The 24012-nt window shown below is 39.8% G+C and overlaps 1 protein-coding gene across 1 annotated transcript in view; it reads left to right on the forward strand.

Moving 5' to 3' along the window:
* Nucleotides 1–24012, forward strand: part of cstpp1 (centriolar satellite-associated tubulin polyglutamylase complex regulator 1) — a 210860-nt gene that overhangs the window by 160631 nt on the left and 26217 nt on the right. The window contains exon 5 of the mRNA XM_052029624.1: nt 12544–12629. Coding sequence (XP_051885584.1) covers nt 12544–12629 — 86 coding nt within the window. The remainder of the gene's footprint in view (nt 1–12543; nt 12630–24012) is intronic.

The following is a 24012-nucleotide window of genomic DNA, read 5'->3' on the forward strand; positions in this document are numbered from 1 at the left end:
GTCATTGCTATGTGAGCTATGCCTATGTTTTTGTTTGCTTTTGGTGTTTATCTTTGGTTTTTTGGGGGAGTTTTTTTTACTTCTTATTGCTTAGTCAAATCAGATGTTTACAGTTATTGAACAAAAAAATTGCCAAATGCATCAGCCTTCAGTTTCTATGATAAATTACAACTAAATAGATGAAGAGAAACAATAAACCTACAGATTAAGTGTTATCCAATGCAACCTAAGATTTTACTAATCTATCTTTCTCCCTTTGAACTGTCCTATCACCTCAATGACCAACATATAATATAATGCATCCATAAACAAATGCAAATGATCAATTAGTTTATGTACAATATCAATTTTTTAAGATGCATTCTTAAAGAAAAATGCATGGTTGGCATTATTAACTACACTGCCAATACAGTTTTACTGAATTTTTTAAGCAGGTCTTTTTAGTTTTACTTTTTGGTCATTTCAACTTTCTTTTGGTTATTATAATTAAAACTGAAAAATTCAGGCACAAGTTATGTCCCTTTTGCCTTTTGCAAGAGGCTCATCCAAAGTCTGAATTTTGCACCCTAAGATTTCATCAGCAGGAATGGGATAGTTATCTGATCTCACACCAGCCCCAACCCTCTCTCATCTGGGTAGCCGGGAGAATAGGAGGGAGTGTTAAGTTTGAAATTCATGTGTTGTAGTATGGAAACTGTTATCATGCAAGATACCTCATAATATTGAAAGGCACGTGAACTTGCATGCACTGCTTTAATGTTGCAATTATGACAAAACATATTGGCATTTTCAGCCATCCTTTCCATCTCCTGAGCACTATTGGGCTGGCTTATGTTAGATCCAGCACGCTCCTCCAGTGCTGAGTCTAGTGTTGGAGGAGGTGGTCAGATGCACTGATATCTTTCCTTCAACCTCTAACTTTTGTGCTATAATGAGACAAGCTGACCTGAAGAGCATTTTGCTAATGGTTCTTTAGCAAAGCTGATTCACCAGCAAAGGATAAGTATGCTTCAGGCCATTATGATAGACAAGCAAACTCCATCTGAACCAGTTGAATGCCATTTGATAACCTAATTGCAGGAGGTCATTGCCAGCCTCACTGATTTCCATTGGGACTAGGTTTCTTCATCTGTTGAAAGTGCTCATGTACAAAGACCATTTCCAGTGTAATAATAAGATAATAGTCAACAGAGCAAGGCTATTCTCATGGCACACTGAGAAAATGCACTAAGATGATCACTAAGTTCTCTGGTTTAATCACACTATAACTCAAATTTGCTGATATTGTGACTGCTTTAATGCTCTTTGGTGATGAAGGAAAGGAATAAATAAGTTTCCTTATCGTGAATGATATCCTACCAGGTCTATTAACAAGTGTAAGAATAGGATAAGATTACATTTGTCATCCCTGCAATTTAATACTGTATGACACTTCAGATGTCAGAATACACCATTTTTGTACAGGTGACTATTTTGGTCTACCCTATTCATCTCCATGAGATTTATAATATTCTACATGTAGGCCAAGAGTGAAGAGCCCGACTATCTGAACATGCTCATGTTCCCACACTTCACTTGTACACTGAGTTACAATTTTTAACTTAGCCACCTTGTCTCTTTTCACCTTTATCTCATTCATTGTCCTTGTTCTTAAGGTTCTAACACAATGAATATTCTTATGCTGACTGCTACAATTTAAACAGCAAAAACTCAACTGTTGAATGTTTTCGCTTTGTCAAGCTTCCTCTCATGCCCTGTGGTTAGGTTACCTTCATGGTCCTTTTTGGTTAAGTTGCATTAACAATCTTTTTAAGAGTGCAGCGTATACATCTAAAACCGCAGCTTATATGGTTAGTATTTTTACACACTCAAATCATCCTAAAGAAACAAATGTAGAATAAAAATATTAGAGGCTATGCTAATGAATACTACATTTCAAAAGTCTCCTTCCCCATTGAATTATTTCTAACACTAACACTGAGACTTTGAGAACAATAGAGACGATGTCATGACCTGTGAATATCTTCTCAACATGAGCAATTAGGAGAAGAGGGGTGTGAACTGAAAGAGGAAAGTAGAAGGCAGCACAGATCACCATTGCAGAAAGTGAGATAATGCTAGTACTGCAAGTTATTCAATCAGTATTGCCTGCATTGATTTCTTTAGTTTAAACCAGAGCTGAAGTTCATATGTTATGATTTTAGACGTAAAAATGGTCTTCTAAACTCATTATTTCCAGATGGTTATCCCTAAAAAATTAAAGGGACGGGTGAAGTAATTAGTTTTATTTAAGGGTTCTTTAATACAAATTACCATAATTTTCTCTAAGCAGAATAAAAGCTCATGGTGCGATACTTTGAAAGCAGTCACATTACCTTATATCACACTTCAGCCAGATGTTACAAGTCATACATCAAAACATTAAGATGTTCATTCTGGATGCAAAGTTTTACACTGAGCTTTGTGGTTTAGATTCTGATTTATTTTGTTGCTTTTCATTTCCATCATGAATACCTATGAATTTGGAGAAACAGAATCATTAAAATTCAGTGATTAAACTTTGTCAAAATAATTTTTTTCTTAGTCATTCTTCTTTAGCATCTTGGCATGAATTCGTTTGATCTGCATTTGCTGGGGACCATAAACTCTCCCCCAGTGTCTTAATTACCTGTAGTCAATTTCTGAGAGAGTTTCTGCCTATTTAGATTACAAAATACTACAAAGGGATCTGAGGGTCCTACTACATGAAACACAAAAATTGACATGCAGTTACAGTAGGTAATTCAGAAGGTTAATGAAACATTGTTGTTAAATGCAAGTGATATGAAGTATAAAAGTTGGGGAAATTTTCTTGCTACTTACATGGCATTGGTGAGACTGCACCTGGACTACTATGTATTGTTTTGATCTCCATATTTAAGGAATTATATACTTGCATTGGAGATGGTGCAGAAATGTTCCCAAATTGATCCCAGGGATGAAATAGTTAACGTACAAAGAAAGGTTGAGCACCTGGAATGCTGCATATAGTTTTGGTCTCTGTATTTAAGGAATAATGTGCTTGCATTGAAGGCATTACAGAAAGGTTCACTAGGTTGATTCTTGCAATGAAGGGGTTGTCATCTGAAGAAACGTTGAGCAAGTTGGGCCTATATTCATTGGGGTATAGAAGATGATCTTATTGAAACATTTATGATTCTGAGATGGAGTAACAAGATGTATACTAAGAGATTGGTTTCCCTAGTGAAGATGTCCATTTTTGATGGAAATGAGGTGGAATTTCTTTCCTGAGGGTTGTGAACCTTTGGAACTCTTTACCCCAGGAATTGTGGAGGTCAAGTCATAGAATATATTCAAGCAGAGACTGACAGATATTTGAATTAGAAGAGAGTAAAGGGAAGAGAGTAGGGAAGTGATGTTGAGGCCAAGATTAGAGCAGCAATATGAATGACAGAATAGGGTCCAGGAGCCAGCTGGCCTAGTCCTGTTCCTGTTCCTGTTCCTTTTCTGTTTCTTATGTCCTTGTATTCCCACAGGACTGAGTTGAAGAATTTCATCCAGATCTTTTAATTATGCATATCAAAACATCAAAAATACTTCTGTTTTGGCCTTGTATTTTATGCCTCTGCTTTTCTAGGATATGGTTTAAATTTTCTGTATTTGAAGCTTGCCAAGATGTAGATTTTATTTTTATTTTGTTAAAGTAAACAAACTCTGACAACACTGAGACAGGAAATATACTGGAAATTCTCGTATATCCTTAGGAATACGATGGAATAGCGTAATTGGTGTGTAATCCTGACCATATTGGTCATTGTCTCAATGCATCAAAATCCACTTGCAAGCAAAGCACGAGGCCTCTGTTGCAAGGGATCAGGAGTTATACATTTTGCATTCAAAAAAGTACAGACCCCTGCCTCCCTTACCCATTTCCTTGAGACCAGGCCATGGAGTTCAGCTACAGGCCCAGACAATGAGGTGGAGGGATTTGGGGTTGGGGTCTGGATGCACGTATCAGGGACTCAGTGCCCTGGTTTCAAGTAGCATCCTATAGACACAGTATTATTACTAATTTGATTTGACTGCTGTTTGGAAACCAAAGACAACTCCCACCAAAGTCTTCCACCTCTTGATGCTTCTTCACTTCACCCAGACTGATTTCCACATTATCTCCTCATGACATTGAAGAAGGCCATTCAGCCCATTGAGTATATTGGCAGTTCTCAGAACTATCCATCAGTCCTATTCCTCCACTTATTTCCCTGTAACCTATTCTATCATACATACCTATTAACCACACCAACCACCCCCCCCCCCCCCCGATTCTCCCACCAACCACCTACACTGTGGGTAATTTACAGTAGCCAATTTACTAGCACATCTTTGGAATACCTGGGAAAACCAACATAATCACATTGGAGAATGTGCAAACTCTACACAAAGAGCAGTGGAGGAGGGAATCAAACTCTGGTCACTGGATCTATGAAACAGCTGCACTACCTGCAGTGCTCCTGTGTCATTTTTTAAATTTTCTGACCCAACATCTTTTCTTGCTCCAACTTCATCCAACAATCTATACTGAGAATTTCCAACAAGTTAATTCACAATTTAATTGGAATAAGTATTAAAGATTTGCATCAAATGGACTGCCTTTCACCACTTTAGGAATGAATAACGTAAGGACTGAACCAACTTTAGCACATTCAAAAGAAGTCCTTTTGAATTGTGGTCTCCCTTGTAACATAGGAGACATGACAGCTAACTTGTATGCTAGCTCCCAAGCAGCAATGTGATGATGAGCAAATGATACTTTTTATGGTTTGATGGATAAGCATTGGCCAGGACTCCAGGAAAATTACCCTACACTTTCTCCAGGTGGCATCATGGAATTTTTAAACCTATCAACAAGAGTGGATGGGCCTTGGTTAACATCTAATTCAAAGGATAGCACTCAGTGTGTCAACTTAGATTATTTTGTATGAGTCTCTGGGACAGGATTTTAACCTACGACCTTCCTGATTCAGGTGACTGCTGTCCATTGAGCCATGCCAGACACTTGTAGAGAAGCTTTTGACACAATTTTTCAATATGATGTTATGTATTTTATGATCTGTGAAAACAAATGAATCCAAACTTTAGTGATACTGTAATAAAATGTTAATGGAGCCCAAAGAATAGCTCTGCTTTTACATGGAAGTGAGGTTAATCCACTTTGATTAACACAAAAACTTTCCAAAATCTTTAAATTAAATAATGCATTTATATTGAGCAGCACATAGTTGTAATCCTATGTGAATAATCCAGTGAAAAAACTCCACAGTAGCTGAGGCTCCTACCTTCAAACTAGGCCTTGCATATATTAAATGTTTTGTTTGCTAATGTTTTTTTTTGACAGTTTTCTCTATCCTCTTAGGCTGAAAATCCTGCTGAGGGATAGTTGCAAAGAGACTTCCAACTCCCTGTACTTCACCCAACAAGTCATTCTTTGTCCTTGTAATTGTCAGTGGTTTGATAGATGTACATCCAAGCCTAGTACAGTTCTTGCATACAGTTTTGAAAAGGAACTACTCAGTAGCACCAATGATCAAGAGCTTTTATTGATCTCTACAATTACTATTAATGAACATCACACCCAATCATGCTGGTCTGAGCTTTGTGTGCCCAACAGGAAATGCCAGTTAATTGTCTAGTGCAAATGGAAAATAGGCAGGAAATTGGTTTCAAGGGAGCTTTAAAGAATGCATGAGTAGTAATGGAATGGCCCATCGTTCACTTTGAAAATATTGTTTTTCACTGGTTGCTATTACACTGGAACCAATAAAAGCTGGCATTTGGAAAGGCAGGGACTGATTAGGGATAGTCAGCATGGCTTTGTGCATGGAAAATTGTGTCTCACAAGTTTGAATGAGTTTTTTGAAAAGGTGACTAAGAGGATTGACGACGACCATGTACTTGACTGAAATGATTACTACTTGACACTGTCTACATGGACTTTAGCAAGGCTTCTGACAAGGTCCTGCATGGCAAACTGGGCTGGAAGGCGAGATCACATGAGATCCAAGGTAAGTTAGATGATTGAATATAAAATTAGTTTGGTGGAAAGAGTTAGAGGGTGGTAGTGGAAGGTTGTTTATCAGATTGGACACCTGTGTCCAGTGGTGTGCCACAGGGATCAGTGCTGGGTCCCCTGTTGTTCGTCATGTAAATGATCTGGATTAGAAAGTAGATGGCATGATTAGTAAGTTTGCAAATGATACCAAAATTGGTGGTGTGGTGGACAGTGGAAAAGGTTGTCTAAGTTTACAACAGGATCCAGATCAACTAGGAAAGTGGGCAAAGAAATGGCAGATGGAATTTAAGTTGCACAAGTGCCAAGTGATGCATTCTGGGAAGCAAGGCAGGACTTATACGGCAAATGACGGGGCCCTGGGGAGTGTTGTAGAAAAGAGAGACCCAGGAATACAAGTACCTAGTTCCCTGACAGTGACAACACAGGTAGACAAGGTGGTGAAAAAGGCATATGGCACACTTGTCCTCGTCGGTCAGGGCATTGAGTACAAGAGTTGTCACATCATGTTACAGCTGTACAAGATGTTGGTGAGACCGCACCTGGAATATTGTATGCATTTCTGGTTGTCTTACAATAGGAAGGATGTGATTAAGCTAGAGAGAGTGCAGAAAAGATTCACAAGAATTTTGTTGGGACTGGAGGGCTTAAGTTAAAAGGAGAGATTGGATAGGCTGTGACTGTTTTCCCTGGAGCAAAGGAGGCTGAGGGGTGACCTTATAGGGCTTTGTAAAGTCATGAGGGGCACAGATAAAGTGGGTGGTTGCAGTCTTTTTGCCAGGGTAGGAGAGTCTAAAACTAGAGGATATCAGTTTAATGTGCAAGGGGAATGATTTAAAGGGGACCTGAGGAGCGCTTTTCACACAGAGGAATATGGAACAAGCTACCAGAGGAAGTGGTTCGTGGATAGAAAAGGTTTACAGGGATATGGGCTAAATGGGACTAGCTCAGGAAGGCACCCTTGGTCGACATAGGTGAGTTGGTCCAAAGGGCCTGTTTCTGTGCAATATAATTCTATGACTCTAATTCCTTTGGCAGTTCATTCCAGATAACTGCCACCCTCTGTTTGGAAGAAAATGAGCTCTCAGATCTTAAATTTCTCCCCTCTCACCTTAAACCTGTGCCCTCTAGTTCTACATTCAGAAAAAGTTCTACATTCATTCCCCTCAGAAAAAGACTCCAATCAACTATCCTATTTGTGTCCCTAATAATTTTATAAGCCTCTGTAAGATCACCCCTGAGCCTTTCATATTCCAGTGCGAATAAACCCAGCCTATCCAGTCTTTTCTTATAACCACAGCCCTCCATTCAGCCAATGTCCTGGTGAATCTCTTCTGCACTCTCTCTATTGCTACCACATCCTTCCTGTAGTGTGGCACCCAGAACTGTACACAATACTCCAAATGTGGTCTAATGTTTTGTACAGCTGCAACATGATGTCCCAACTCTTAGCCTCAATGGGCTGGCCTATAAAGGCAAGCATACCAAATGCCTTCTTCACTACCTTATCCACATGTCATTACTTTCTGTGCGCTATGGATCTAGGTGCATTTGTACATTAACACTTCGAAGGACCCTGCCATTTACTCTGTATATTCCACAAGAATTTGACTTCCTAAAGTACATCACTTCATACTTGCCTGGATTACATTCCATCTGCCACTGCTTTGCCCAGCTTTCCAGCTCATCTAGGTCCCACTGCGACAACAATCATCACTAGCTACGACACCACCAATTTTCATGTCATCTGCAAACTTACTAATCAGATCACCTACATTCTCATCCAAGTCATTCATTTATATATATCAAACAACAAAGGTCCTAACACCATATCCCTGTGGTACACCACTTGTTACAGATTTCCAGTCAGAAAAAACACTTATCACCACTACCCTCTCCTATAAACAAGCTAATTTTGAACCCAGTTTGCCAGCACATTTCAGATCCCTGATGCCTTATATCTTCTGGACCAGCTCACAATACAGGAACTCATTAAAAGTCTTAATGAAGTCCACATAAACTACATCTACCGGGCTGTCTTCATTATAGTTACCTCCTTAAAACACTCCATCGGATTTGTGAGACATGATCTTCTTTGCTGACTCCACCTGATCAATCCCTGCCTTTGCAAGTGAATATAAATCCTGCCCTTAGAATCTTCTCCAATAGAAGGCTCACTGGCCTGTAATTTCCAGGTATATCTCCACTGCCCTTTCTGAATAAGGGGACAACATGAGTTATATTTGCTGACATTTCGTACACAGCTTGCTGGAGTGGATACTGCTCTCTGATGGGCTGTTTCCCTAATTTTAGAGATATTTCTATTAGTGTGACAAGGGAACATTTTATTATGGGAACTATCTAATAATGAGAAATCTATATAAATATTTTCATCTCATTCTCAGCAGTGCTCATGACCAGCTGGGAGAATGGCCAATTCATGTTCCGGAACTTCTTGCTCCAACGGCATATGAACAGCTGATAATGGCTGCTTGGGGAAAAGATGGCCTTTTCAGGTTCAACAGTCCAGCTGAAAGAACGCTGTACCTTCATGGATATGGTCATAGCCAACAAAAAAAATGTAATTGAACATTTCCCTGCAGTTGCTGTTCAGGTGTACCAGTCACATTATAAAATGCTCTCTTTTATGGCAATGAGGAATTCAAAGGATTTGCTCACATAGTGCAAAGGTGGTATGTGCACTGGCATTTCTCATCACTATCGGCCTCTCTTTAATAAATTGGGTATGTGGGTTAGGTCTCAGACTGTCTGCCAGCTGAAGAGCAGTGTACTTGAACACATAAAAATGGTAAGCCTTCTAGTGTTCAATATTAGCTATTAACTTTTTTGAAAAGAGACTTTAAAAATCAAATTATTTCACTTTGTTGATTAAATGAATTATTTATTACTTGCCTATATATACTCTTAATTATTCAGATATATATTAATTGTTAATAAGAGGAGGCAATTACACTTCTAGTATTGCTTGATATGATGTAGTGATTATACTTGTTATAGACTATTTCCCCAGAAGCCAGAGTTCACCTTTTTGTCATTCACCAAATGGCTATATGGATACAGAATTGGCTTGATGGTAGGAAGCAGAGGGTGATGGTGGAAGGTTGTTTTTTGGACTGGATGTTGTGACTGACTAAATTAAGCCACACGGAAGCTGTAACTGGGAAATATAAAAGTCTATATTCAAACAGCAGATTTGCTGGAGAGAATCTAGAATTGCCTCCCAACACAATGTTATACTTTTTAAACACAAAGCTAACAATAAACAATTAACTACAGTTTCAATGGTTATAATCACCTACTTAACTTTAATGTTTTGAATGTAGACAGGTAACTTTGCAGAATTACATACGTACAATGGTAGCGCATCCCAACTAGCAGAACTTTTTTGAATATTCATTACTGGCGGCTGGTCCAGGAGCTTCTCAGCACAAACTGCAGACACCCAAAATATATCTCTTTAGTTACAGTGTTGAGCAATGGCTCCCTGAATATACAACTAGCCAGAATATTAATTGACAAAACAGACCTGTCCTGAACTGCGCATTAGGTGGCAGGGATACGCTTTTAACAATGTGCTCATACAGGAGATGGCCACTTAATGCCTTCCCTGATCTCATATGGAAGTTTTCAATAACCACCAGTTAACAGGAACATTCATCTATTGTCTTCCCTTGAGTAGTTTCAATGGTACAGAATCAATGTCCCACACCCAGTGATTGGTTTCAATAGTCTTAACGTATCAGTTGCAGTTAAATTATGAACAGGTTTTATTTCCTGAAGACTGGTTCTCATTTTAATTAATATCTGCTATCCATAATTTCATAACTCCAGAATAATCGCTAACACTGGAGGCCAATGACTAGTGGTGTTCCCCAGGGTTCGGTGCTAGGCCCATTGCTATTTGTTATCTATGTCAATGATTTGGATGAGAATGTACAAGGCATGGTTAGTAAGTTTGCAGATGACAATAAAATAAGTGGTGTCATTGACAATGAAGATGGTTACTAGGATTTACAGAGGAATCTTGATCAACTGTATAAGTGGGCCGAGGAATGGCAAATGGAGTTTAATTCGGATAAGTGTAAGGTGCTGCATTTTGGGAAGACAAATGAGGGTAGGGCTTCCACAGTGAACGGTAGGGCCCTGGGGAGCGTTGTAGAACAGAGGGACCTGGGAGTACAAGTACATGTTTCCTGAATGTGGCATCGCAGGTTGACGGTGCGAAGGCAGCTTTTGGCACACTGGCCTTCATCAGTCAGGGCATTGAGTATAGAAGTTGGGATTAGATGTTGGTGAGGCCGCATTTGGAATATTGTGTTCAGTTTTCGTCATCCTGCTTTAGGAAACATGCCATTAGACTAGAAAGAGTGCAAAGGAGATTTATGAGGATGTTGCTGGGACTCCAGGGACTGAGATATGGCGAGAAGTTGAGTAGGTTGGGACTTTTTCATTAGAGTGTAGGAGAATGAGGGATGATCTTATAGAGGGGTATAAAATTATGAGGGGCATTGATAGGGTGAATGTGCACAGTCTTTTTCTCAGGATTGGGGAATCAAGAACTAAAGGGCACAGGTTTAAGGTGAGAGGAGTGAGATAGGAACCTGAGGGGCAATTTTTTCACTCAGAGAGTGGTCAGTATATGGAATGAACTGCCAGAGGAAGTGGTTGAGGCAGGTATATTGACAACATTTAAAAGGTACTTGGACATGGATAGGAAAGGTTTATGGGGTATGGGCCAAACACGGGCAAATAGAACTAACTTAGATGGGAATCTTGGTTGGTGTGGACCAGTTGTGCTGAAAGGCCTGTTTCCGTGCTGTACAACTGTGACTCTATATGAGATGCTATTGCCCAATCAGACAACTTGCAAAATATCTGGAAATCAGGGAAAAATCTAGCATTACGCTGGTTTTCACCCTTAATCGTTGTAAAACTTGACCTGGTGTGACAATTCTACCTGCAGACATTGCAGATAATTGCCATGCTGACTGCTGGGATGTGGGTCAGCTTTTCTGACAATTTTCTCCAATGACAGCCGCAATACAGCATTCGACAGAACAGTACAGCAGCATGAAAATCTCCCATGGAGAAGAGGAGAAAGAGCTGATGGTTTGTTGAGTTGGTGTGAGAGAAAAGGGACCTGCTGTTCTTCTGTGTAGTTGGGCAGCCCCTACAAAACCCACCAATCTTCTACCAGTTACAAACTCATCAAGAGGCTGAGCATCTGCACAGCGGTGCATAATATGGTGATGCTGCAGTCATTTTCAGTGGTGCCTGTAGTCAAAAGTCAAGCACATAAAATGGACTGTGGTAGAGGCTATGGGCAAAACATTAATGTCCCAGTGGGGACCCTTTACTTTGTGTTTCTTTGCTAACTTGCTTCAGGGTTTGCTATATCTTTTACAATGAGTCATAAATTTGGGTCACTCCTTTTAACAGCCAATTTCTGCCAATGAATGCAGAAATGGCCACTGCATACCAGATGATATTACTTGATGTGTGTCTGATGCTCAGGTGAATCATGACTGGAAGTGCCTGGGTAATTTCCCAATGGTTGTTAATCAAACTGGCACTGGTTGTTATTGTGATCTAAAAAGTGCAAAGAAGTTGCTTCAAAAGGTCCAATTTCAAGGCATATGCCTCTTAACAAATAAAATGTTAATAATATTGGATGATTTTTCAAACATTGACTTCCCACATTTTAACCTACTAACTTAGCAGTAAAATCATATTCCAAATCTTCAGCAGAGATGGCCCTGCTACTCCTAAGTGCATGCCAGCCAAGAAAAGAGCTCTTGGCCCATAGTCTTGTAGGCTCTTCAAGTGATCATCCGGGTGTCCTGTAAATGTAATAAGGGATTTCTGTCTCTACCACCCTTTGCCAATGTGTTCTAGATTCCAGAGCTCTTTGAATATTTCTCTCCAACTCCCTACTAATCCTTCTGCCAGTTAATATAATTCTATGTGGCCTATTAATCGTCATCTCTGCTAAGTGAAATAGATCCTTCCTGTTCACACAGACTTACATTCTTCTAATTTTATACACCTCAATTAAATCTCCCCTTAGTTCCTTTTGTTCCTGCCTCGGCTGTCCCTCCTCATAACTAGAATTCTCCCATGCTAACAACATCCTAATCTCCTTTGCCATCTGTGGTACCATTACATCCTTGATGCACCATAGACACCAGAGCTGTGTTGTATTCTGACTGTGGTCCAACCTATGTTTCATTCAGTTCTACCATGATCTTCTTGCTCTCGTATTTCTATGCCTCAGCTGCTATTCTGTATATCTTCTTTACCATGCACTTTGCCAGCCAAGCTTTGGCAAGGAGATTCCAATGAAGCAAGTAATTGTTTTAATAAGATTTTGTTTATCCCCATTGATGACCAAATTAAATGATTTACCTTCTAAACTTGAATGAACATCTCAGTTTCTATTTGATTCCTGTTTGCAGGATTATTCTCATGGATGATGCAATGGACTGCCCAATGTCATTTGTGGACTTTTTGTATGCATTCCAGTTACAGTTCTACTATTGTGGTAAGTTTATATCTCATTGCTTTCTCATTTCACTTGGGTGAACAAAACAACCACTATTAAATTGAATAGTGAAACAGTGCTAAGGGCCTGATCAGCTGTCTCCTGTCTGTGTATTTGAAGTTAATGAGATAAGATAATATATGGTAGTACCCTCTTTGAATTTAGAAGGTATTCGAGAGTTCACAGCTTATACAACTATGGTACCTAACAGAATAATACTCGTAGATTGTTCATTGGGGCAGGTCAACTTGTTAACTTTAGGACAAGAAATCAATTTGAAGCAGTGATTTACTAGAGGGTCACTTTCACCATTGAGCCTGCTTTTCGAGACTTTTATTTTTAACATAAATTCAGCACAAACCATACAATTTACAATTGAGCAATGTAATATGGTTACACATCTTATTGTGCTTATTATAAACATGTTGTTTTTCTGAGTATGCCTCCTTTCTGCAATGTTCCAAAACTTTAACAACAATAGCAGTTTTCTTGAACAGATCAAGAATATACTTGGTGAATAAGAGGATGTTATTGTTAAATAATTCTGTTAGAATAAAAACAATGAGGCAATAGTTTTCAGATGAGAGGATTGACAAAGCTGTAGAAAGTCTTTAACCCAGAGCATATACATCTGTATAAAATAGAAATGCTTTAAGTTTTGAACACTGGAATTATTAATCATGGTATATCAAGGACTCAGCAGATGGCATTCCATTCGGTGTTACAAATATGGAAGGAGAGAAAACGCAGTATTACTCAGAAACTTCAGGCATAGCATGGAGCTTCTGGGAAATATGGTAAAATGAAAGGAGTTAAAGTCCTAAAATTGAAGGACTAAGAAAGCAACTTAGAAAAATAATCAAAAAACACAGAAGTACCAGTTAAGAGTTATAAAGCATTACCTGAATGAAATAATCATTAGAAAAGTGAGCCCCTGAAAAAATGTAAAATCAAAAAGGACACTATCTAAAATCAGTGAAGCAGCAAGTAAGGAGAAAAATATGATGAAGAAAGGCAAGGGGAAGGAACTAAGCTGGATATGCTATATGTTTACTGTGGAATGTTCACAATGACATAAGGGCATGTAAAAGATAGCAAAAATGTTGTTGTTCATAAGTTTAAAGAAAAACAATGTGTCTTGGAGTGCAAGGTAGAAGAACTTACAAAGGCAGAAAGAGATAGTATACGAGAGAGAGTGGGTCAGTACTGGTTTTGAGGATGAACACATAGTACTAAATGGATACATTTAGAGAGGTGGTATAGCTACCTTAACATCAGAACTCAAGGGTAATTCTTCGGCGAATGGAGTTGGAGCTCAATAGAAATAAGGAATCCAGTTGTCAAGCACAAAGTCAAAGTATTAAAAGAATCCAAAAAAAAATGTCTAGTTATGGAGAAAAGATAGGATACCAGTGAAGTTATTTAAAACCACATTTGCAACATTTTCCAAAATCACAGAAGGCAATAAAATTCCAAAGGAAAAGTTAGATTAAAAAAAGAGGACAGCATGAAAAGTGGTACAGTTTGTAGGGCACAGAAAAATCTTTAGTTCAGATAGTCTATGGTATTTTTTATGTGTCATTCTGCTGCAAACCTGTCATTCCCAATACTTTCATGTGGAAAAGATGAGTCCTGAGGAAAGTTATTGCTAGCGTAAAAACAGAAAATGCTGGAAATACTCAATAGGTTAGTCCGTGTCTGTGGGAAGAGAAACCAAATTAATGCTTCTGTGTGAAGACCGATAGAACACTACAGCACAGAAAACAGGCCATTCGGCCCTTCTAGTCTGTGCCAAAACATTATTCCGCTAGTCCTATTTACCCACACCCAGTCCATAACCCTCCAGACCTCTCCTGTCCGTGTATCTATCCAATTTATTCTTAAAACTCAAGAGTGAGCCTGCATTTACTACATCAGATGGCAGCCCGTTCCATACTCCCACCACTCTTTGACTGAAGAAGTTCCCCCTAATGTTCCCCCTAAACCTTTCCCCTTTCACCCTAAAGCCATGTCCTCTCGTACTTATCTCTCCTAATCTAGGTGGAAAGAGCGTACTCGCATTAACTCTGTCTATACCCCTCATAATTTTGTAAACCTCTATCAAATCCCTCATTCTTCTGCGCTCCAAGGAATAAAGTCCCAACCTGTTCAATCTTTCCCTGTAACTCAACTCCTGAAGACCCGGCAACATTCTAGTAAATCTTCTCTGCACTCTTTCAATCTTACAACTATCCTTCATATAGCTAGGTGACCAGAACTGCACACAATACTCCAAATTTAGCCTCACCAATGACTTACACAACCTCACCATAACATCCCAACTCCTATACTCAATACTTTGATTTATGAATGCCAGGATGCCAAAAGCCTTTTTTACAACCCTGTCTACCTGTGACGCCACTTTCATGGAATTATGTATCTGATCTCCCAGATCCTTTTGTTCCTCTGCACTCCTCAGTGCCCTACCATTTACTGGGTATGTCCTACCTTGATTTGTCCTTCCAAAATGCAACACCTCACACTTGTCTGCATTAACTTCCATCTGCCATTTTCTGGCCCATTCTTCCAGTTGGTTCAGATCCCTCTGCAAGCTTTGAAAGCCTTCCTTGCTGTCCACAACGCCTCCAATCTTAGTGTCATCAGCAAATTTGCTGATCCAATTTACCACATTATGATCTAGATCATTGATACAGACAACAAACAACAATGGCCCCAGCACAGATCCCTGAGGCACACCACTAGTCACAGGCCTCCAGTCTGAGAAACAATCATCCACTACCACTCTCTGTCTTCTCCCACACAGCCAATTTTGAATCCAGTTTACAACCTTTCCATGGATACCTAGTGACTGAACCTTCTGAACTAACCTCCCATGTGGGACCCTGTCAAAGGCCTTACTAAAGCCCATGTAGACAACATCCACAGCCTTTCCTTCATCTACTTTCTTGGTAACCTCCTCGAAAAGCTCTACAAGATTCGTTAAACACGATCTACCATGCACAAACCCATGCTGACTATCCTTAATCAGCCCTTGGTTGTCCAAATACTTGTATATCCGATCTCTCAGAACACCTTCCAATAATTTACCCACTACTGATGTCAGGCTCACTGGCCTGTAATTACCTGGTTTACTTTTAGATCCTTTTTTAAACAACGGAACAACATGAGCTACCCTCCAGTCCTCCAGCACTGCACCCGTGGCTAAGGACATTTTAACTATATCTGCCAGGGCCCTTGCAATTTCTACACTAGTCTCTCTCAATGTCTGAGGAAATATCTTATCAGGCCCGGGGGATTTATCTACCTTTATTCACTGTAAGGCAGCAAGCACCTCCTCCTCTTTAATCTCTATATGTTCCATGACACTATTGCTTGTTTCCCTTCCTTCCATATCCACTATGCCAGTTTCCTGAGTAAATACTGATGCAATAAAACTGTTTACGATCTCCCCCATCTCCTGAGGCTCCACCCGTAGATGACCACTCTGATCTTCTAGGGAACCAATTTTGTCCCTTACTATCCTTTTACTCTTAATATACTTGTAGAAACCCTTCGGGTTTACCTTCACATTATCTGCCAAAGCAACATCATGTCTTCTTTTTTGCCTTCCTGATTTCCTTTTTTAGTATTTTCTTACTTTTTCTATACTCTTCAAGTACCTCATTTGTTCCTAGTTGCCTATACCTGCTATACACCTCTCTCTTTTTCTTAACCAGATCGCCAATATCCCTTGAAAACCAAGATTCCCTATGCTTGTTAACTTTGCCTTTAATCCTGGCAGGAACATGCAAACTCTGCACACTCAAAATTTCGCCTTTGAAGGGCTTTCACTTACTGAACACATCCTTGCCAGAAAACAACTTATCCCAATCCACTCTTCCTAGATCCTTTCTCATTTCCACAAAATTGGCCTTTCTCCAATTTAGAACCTCAACTCGAGGACCAGACCTGTCCTTATCCATAATTAACTTGAAACTAATGACATTATGGTCACTGGACCCAAAATGCTCATACTTCTGTCACCTGACCTGCCTGGTTCCCTAATAGGAGATCAAGTATTGCATTCTTTCTCATTGGTACCTCTATATATTGATTTAGAAAACTTTCCTGAACACATTTGACAAATTCCAAGCCATCCAGCCCTTTCACAGTGTGGGAGTCCCAGTCAATATGTGGAAAGTTAAAATCCCCTACTATTACAACTTCCTGTTTCTTACATCGGTCTGCTATCTCACTACAGATTAGTTCCTCCAATTCTCTCTGACTATTGGGCGGTCTATAATACAACCCTATTAGTGTGGCCGCACCTTTCCTGTTCCTCAGCTCCACCCATATGGCCTCTGTAGACGAGCCCTTCGGGCCGTCCTGTCTACGCACAGCTGTGATATTTTCCCTGAGTAGAAATGCCACTCATCCCCCTTTCATCCCTCCCCCTCTATCACGTCTGAAACAACGGAACCCCGGAACATTAAGCTGCCAGTCCTGCCCCTCCTGCATCCAAGTCTCACTAATAGCAATAATGTCGTAATCCCATGTGCCAATCCATACCCTAAGATCATCTGCCTTACCTACAATACTTCTTGCATTGAAATAGATGCACCTGAGAACATTTCTATCACATACAAACCTTTGACTTCTGTCTATACCTGCAGTCCTCGCATGACCTTTTTCCTCCTCCACCTCACTATCTGCTCTAACACTCTGGTTCCCCTCCCCCTGCAAATCTAGTTTAAACCCCCCTTCGTAAGAAATGGGAAGAAGATTTTAAAAAAAGCTCATTAAGCTGCAGGGAGAGACGGGGAGGCAAGATAGGATTAAACCTGGATAACCATGAGATCAAAGTCAAAGTTGGGTTTATTGTCATATGCACAAGTATACGTATACACAGGTACATTGAAAACTTGCTTGCAGCAACATCACAGGCACATAGCATCATATAAGCAGCATTCACAAGAAAATCATAAATTATACACAATTTATGCAAAAAACACAAAAGTCCATTTTATTGCAAAGTGATCAGAGTGGTCATAGTGTTGCTAAACTGTAATGGTGATTAGGGTTTCACTGGTTGGTTCAAGAACTGAATGGTTGAAGGGAGGTAGCTGTACTTGAACCTGGTGGTGTGGGACTTCAGGCTTTGGTACCTCCTTACTGATGGTAGTTGCGAAACTATGGCATGGCCCAGATGATGGGAATCTTTGATGATGATCTTTCCTTCTGGAGGCAGCACCTCCTGTAGGTACCACTGATAGTGGGAAGGGATGAGCTTGTGATGTATTGGGCAAAGTCCATTACTTTCTGCACAAGGTTATCTGGTCAATGGGTAAATTGGAGCAGTTGGAGAGCAAGAACATAGAGAAAAGCATATAGCAAAAGAGTGTAAGAGTTTCAAAATGCAGAGCAGGAAGACATGCATGTTAGGTCAGGCTGGGCACGTCCTCCACTTACAGAGAGGAGAAGAAAAAGGGGGAAAAACAAATGAGCTAAGTCAACATCACAGATGAATGACTGATACAGACAGAGAAGTCCAAATACCTGAAGTTGTAGAATTCAATATTGAGTCCAGAAGGCTGCAAGGTGCCCAGACAGAAGGTGCTGTTCTTCAAGCTTACATTGGGCCTCTTTGTAACAGTACAGGAGACCACAGACATATAAGTCAGAGTGGAAAAGGAGATAGAAAATTAAACTGACTAGGCCACAGGAAGCTCATGGTTGCCCCTGCAGACTAAATGCAGGTGCTCCGCCAAGTAGAGGAACGGCACCTCATCTTCCATGAGCAAGATTTGAGGTAAGAAAGAGGTTTGGGTGCAAAGATACAGCTGGCCACTATCTCAGTGATGTCTAGGACTCCACACCCCTTAAGGGTAAGATGATAAATCTAGCTATTTTATCCTGAGAGAGAGAGAGAGAGGAGAGAGAGAGAGAGAGAGAGAGAAAAACAAATATGTTAATGACTGTCAAGGTATTCAGGTGATCTGCCGGCCTTGGTTGATAAGTTCCTGGTATGTTCAAGTGATTAATTATGACCTATACATTAATTTTCAAGATCTATATAATTGATGCCCTGATACAAAGAATGTCTTGATTTTGGATCTGTAAAAAAAAATCTTATTTATAATGTTACACGGTTATCCACAGTTCTTCACTTTAATTTGGAGATAGAGAAGCCTCTCTCTGATAAAATTGTTTTCCTAGTGCAATTTAAAGTTTGGAATTGTTATGAATGCATCATTTTATCTGCCCTGTGTGGGTGCATGGGTCTCTATATGTGCATAAGCGAGGCTGGTAAATGAGAGTGGGTGGAAATATGGAGAGAAGTATTGCATTCTAGGCCAGTTAGAGTATTTGTTCTTATCTGGTTCGAGTGCACATTATGGATTTCAGCAACGTGAGTTGTTGAATTATTCTGTTTGAAATTACATTAGCAAACACAGTATGCACTCAGATAGGTAGTAATAATTTCTCTCCATTTTGCTGCATTTTTCGTGTTCTTTTAAAGAATGTGTTTATTTTCTCCAACTTTTAATGTACACTTCTGCACCTGTTCTAAATTTATCTTGCACCAGTTAGACATCATTATATTAATCCAGTTTTTGATGCTGATGGTGAGCAAAGGTCATTAGCCATTTTTTGTACATACACGATTTTCAACAGGCTCTTATACTGATGTTTACAGTAATGACAGAGCAAGAACATTGCATTATCACTACCTGGACCTTGAGGCCCTGTGTGAAGTGCAAGGACATAGTACATAGAACAGTACAGCACAGCACAGGAACAGGGCCTTTGGCCCACAATGTCTATGCTGACCATGATGGCAATTTAGACTAATCCCAACTGCCTGCACATGACTATTGTCTGCCTGTTCATGTACTTTTCTAAATGCCTCTTAAATGTTGTTATCATATCTGCTTCCACCACCTCCCCTGGCAGCATGTTCCAGGCACCTACCACTCTCTTTGTAAAGAAAAACTTGCCTTGTAAATCTGCTTTAAACTTTATTCCTGTCACCTTAATTCAATGTCCCCTAGTACTTAACATTTGCACCTTAGGAAAAAAACTCTATCTTTGTGACTCATAATCTTATATACTTCCATCATTGCCACAGCTCAGCCTCCAATGCTCCAGGAAGTGAATCCAAATTTGTTCAGCCTCTCCTTATAGCTAATACTCTCTAATCCAGGCAACATAATGGTGAACCTCTTTTGCATCCTCTCCAATGTTTGCTTCCTATAATCCAGCAACCACACCTGCACACACTGTCCAGATGTGGCCAAACTAAAGTTTTATACAGCTGCAACATGACTTCCCAAGTTTATATTCAATGCCCCAACCAATAAAGGCAAGTATACTGTAACCTTCTTTACCACTCTATTTACTTGTGTTACCACTTTCAGCAAGCTATGGATTTGCATCCCAAGATCCCTTGGTACATCAGTGCTCCTAAGGGTCCTGCATTCACTGCATAGATTCCTCTTGCACTTGACCTCCCAAAGTGCAACATCTCACACTTGTCCAGTTTAAACTCCATCTGCCATTTCTCCGCCCATATTTTCACAATCCTGCGGTATCCTTTGGCAACCTTCCTGACTATCTACAGCTCCACCAATGTTTGTCATCTGCAAGCTTGCTAATCAGCCCACCTACATTTTTGTTATTTGTGACATATGTCAATGATTTGGACAGAGGTCCCAGCACTGATCCGTGCAGAACACCACTGGTCACAGAGCACCAATCAGAATAACACCCCTCCACCACTATCCTGTCTTCTATGACCAAGCCAATTTTGAATCCAATCTACCAAGTTACCATGGATCCCATGCGCCTTAATCTTACCATGAGGGATTTTGTCAAATGCTTTACTGAAGTCTATGTAGAGAACATCCACTGCCCTACCCTCATCAATCATCTTCGTCACTTCCTCACAAAAAAATCAATCAAGTTTGTAAGACATGATCTCCCCCACACAAAGCCATGGTGACTACTCTGAACAAGTCCATGTTTTTCCAGAGGTGTGAAAATCCTATCCCTAAGAATCTTCTCCAGTAATTTCCCTACCACTGATGCAAGGCTCACTGGCCTATAATTTCCTGGTTTGTCCCTAAACAAAGGAACAACACTGGCCATTCCCCAGTCTTCTGGGGCCTCACCTATGATGAAAGAGGATACAAGATCTCTGTCAAGGCCCCAGTAATCTCCTCTCTTAATAACCTGAGGCAGATCCCATCAAGCCCTGGAGACTTATCACCATAATGTTCTTCAAACGACCCAGTACCACCACCTCCTCGATGTCAATATTCCCAAGAATTTCAGCACACCCCTCCTGGATTTCAGTAGGTTGAGCAGCATCAGTGGGAGGAAAGGAATTATCAATGTTTCGGGTTGAAATCTTGCATCAGGACAGAGTTAATGTTTCTACCATGGAATCAGAGCCAATGTCTTTTCTTTTCAGGCATATTTGCTGTCCTCTGAAATTATTCACTTTTTAAAACTCTAGGGCCAGCAGTTAAGTCTGCTGTTCATTACAGATAATTGACCAACTTCAAATAAATAGATTTTTCCTGATACATTTTAAGGTATGCTTATCATCATTTTCTTTGTGTCTTCTCTCAATGTACATTCCTGACTTGCTTTGAAGTTACAATGTGGGCTATGTTTTCTTTGTCATTTAGTTTTTTAAATACCCTGACCCATCCCTGCACCTAACCAGTTATTGATGAAGCTCTGCAAAATCATCATCTCTCAATTGTAAACCTAATCTGCCCTCATAACTCAGTTTATCCTCATTTCCTTTTGTCTTATACCTGCATTTTTCTTCAGCTGTGCTTCTGAATAAAACTGATCACCTTTATAAATTGTAAAGTCTTGGCCCAACTTGTGTAGACTTGTAATCTATTGCTGTTCTGAGGGTAGATTACAACTCTACATACAATAGAATATTTGTGCTTTGAATTGCCTCAGATTGTTAAGGATTGAAAGTGGTATGTCAACTATTGCTTTCAAACCATTTCCAAGTCTCCCAAATTAGTTCAATTCCATGTATTGTACATGATATCCTTGGATAATGAATGCATTCCATTTTTACAGATGTCCATAAGTCAATTTTGTCTGCGTCAGAAAATACACAGAAATCATTTGATACAATAACCATATCTCCACAGTATTGTAATGAATGGCATCAATAGCACACAAGACTGATAAGATCAATTACCAAAAGTAGAGAGAGAGAGAGAGAGAGAGAGAAGAAACTAGTTCTGCCATTTACAAGAACAAATATATGCCAGACTTCTGAATTTAAGAATATTACGGGAGCTCGCTTGCACGTAGGGATGTCTATAAGTCGAACATTCGTAACCCAGGGATGGCCTGTAATGAATCAGAATCAATCAGATTTATTATCACTGACATATGTTGTGAAATTTGTTGTTTTGCAGCAGCAGTACAGTGCAAGACAAAAATTACAATAAGTTACCAAAAAAATAAATAAATGGTGCAAACAAGGAATAATGAGGAAACATGGACCGTTCAGAAATCTGATGGCAGAGGGGAAGAAGCTGTTCCTAAAACATTGAGTGTGGGTCTTCAGGCTCCTGTACCTTCTTCCCGATGGTAGTAATGAAAAGAGGGCATGTTCCGGATGGTGAGGGTCCTTAATGATGGATGCCATGTTTAAGTTATTAAATTTCTTTTGGCATGTGTTATCCAGTTGCATTAGTGATCACATTTGTGGGGATCTTGCATATTTTAGTGTGGTCAATAAATTTAACAAGCCTTCAGTGAGTCTAATTATCTAGATCATTTACACTGCTAAGGAGCAATGTAGTTTGTAGCACTGCTGCCAGTATAACCATAGTATTTATCTCAAACTACCTTTTTTTTTCATTTATTCATTTTTTTAAATCTTGGCATCACTGGCAAAGCCAGCATTTCAAGCAAGCCCATGCCTAATTGTCCTTGAGAAAGTGATGCTGAGCTGCCTTCTTAAACCACTGCAGCCTTTCTGATGGAGGTGCTCCCACAAGGCTGTTGGTGAATTCTAGGATTTAAACCCAGTGCTGATGGACTACCGATGTATTTCCAAGTCAGATGATGATGTTCTCACAGATGCTGATGTTCTCACAGATGCTGCTGTTGTATTTCTTGGTGGTTGAGGTCATCAGTTTACGTGGTTTTAATGGAGTTGTTAAAATGGATGCTGAGGTTGATAAACCCCCTTCTATCATTCCAGAGGGACCTGACTTGCTGAGATATTGAGACAGAAATTCAGAATTAAGGTCAAAGTGTCAGGATTGTCTGGAGCAGGTCTGTGACACTGGAGAAAGGGGAGATCCTGAATGTAATTTTGGGGGTGGGGGAAACAAAAAGCATATGACACTCATGTTCCCCCATGCATGTATTCAAGTCGTCATTTTTCTAAAGTGCTTTGGTGTTGATCAGCAGTGACCTGATGGATCAATAAGTAGTCCAGTTTCTCTGAATTCATCTATGGTCTTAAAATATATATGTGGATTAGCTCAATACAACATAAAGTAATTTTATCATTATTTATGCATTATTAGTTTAATAACATCCCTCAATATAATAGGTACTGGGATAATGTTTTAAATCAAATTGTTGAATTATTAAGTGAAATATATCTTTCATACCAAGTATATATATTTATATTATATATGGCATGTTTCTGCTCTTTAAACTTAAGGGATTTATAGAATTTAACAGAGCTGCTTTGAGGAGTTTCAATGTTTGCTTTCATTGCAAAACCAGAGTAGTCATAGAGACATGCAGCATGAAACAGGCCCTTCAGCCCACTGGGTCTGCCCCAACCATAAACTACCTATTCTTACACTAATATGACGGAGAAATTTCTTTAGCCAGAGGGTCATGGAATTTGTTGCCATGTACAGCTGTGGAGGACCAATCATTGGGGGTGTTTAAGGCAGAGATTGATAGGTATCTAATTAGTCAGGGTATCAAGTGATATGGGGAAAAGGCTGGGAATTGGGGCTAGAGGGGAGAATAGTTTAGCTCATGGTGAAGCAGACTCTATGGGCTGAATGGCCTACTTCTGCTCCTTTGTCTTGTGATGACACTAATCCCATTTTATTTTCCTCATATTCTCTCCAAGTCCTCTCAGATTCTCCCACTCACCAATACACTGGGGGTAATTTCCAGTTGCCAATCTTTGGCACGTGGGAAGAAACTAGAGCACCAAGGGGAAAACACAGTCACGGGGGAAAGCATACAAACTCCACAGAGATAGAAGCCGATGTCACGATCAAATCCAGGTCTCTGGAGCTGCGAGACAGCCACTCTATTAGCTACTGTGCTGGCCAAGCTTTTAAAACTTTATTTCCTGATTGCTGCACTCTTGTGTGAACAAAAT

The sequence above is a fragment of the Pristis pectinata genome, chromosome 14 (genome assembly GCF_009764475.1).
Source record: "Pristis pectinata isolate sPriPec2 chromosome 14, sPriPec2.1.pri, whole genome shotgun sequence".
Lineage (NCBI taxonomy): Eukaryota > Metazoa > Chordata > Chondrichthyes > Rhinopristiformes > Pristidae > Pristis > Pristis pectinata.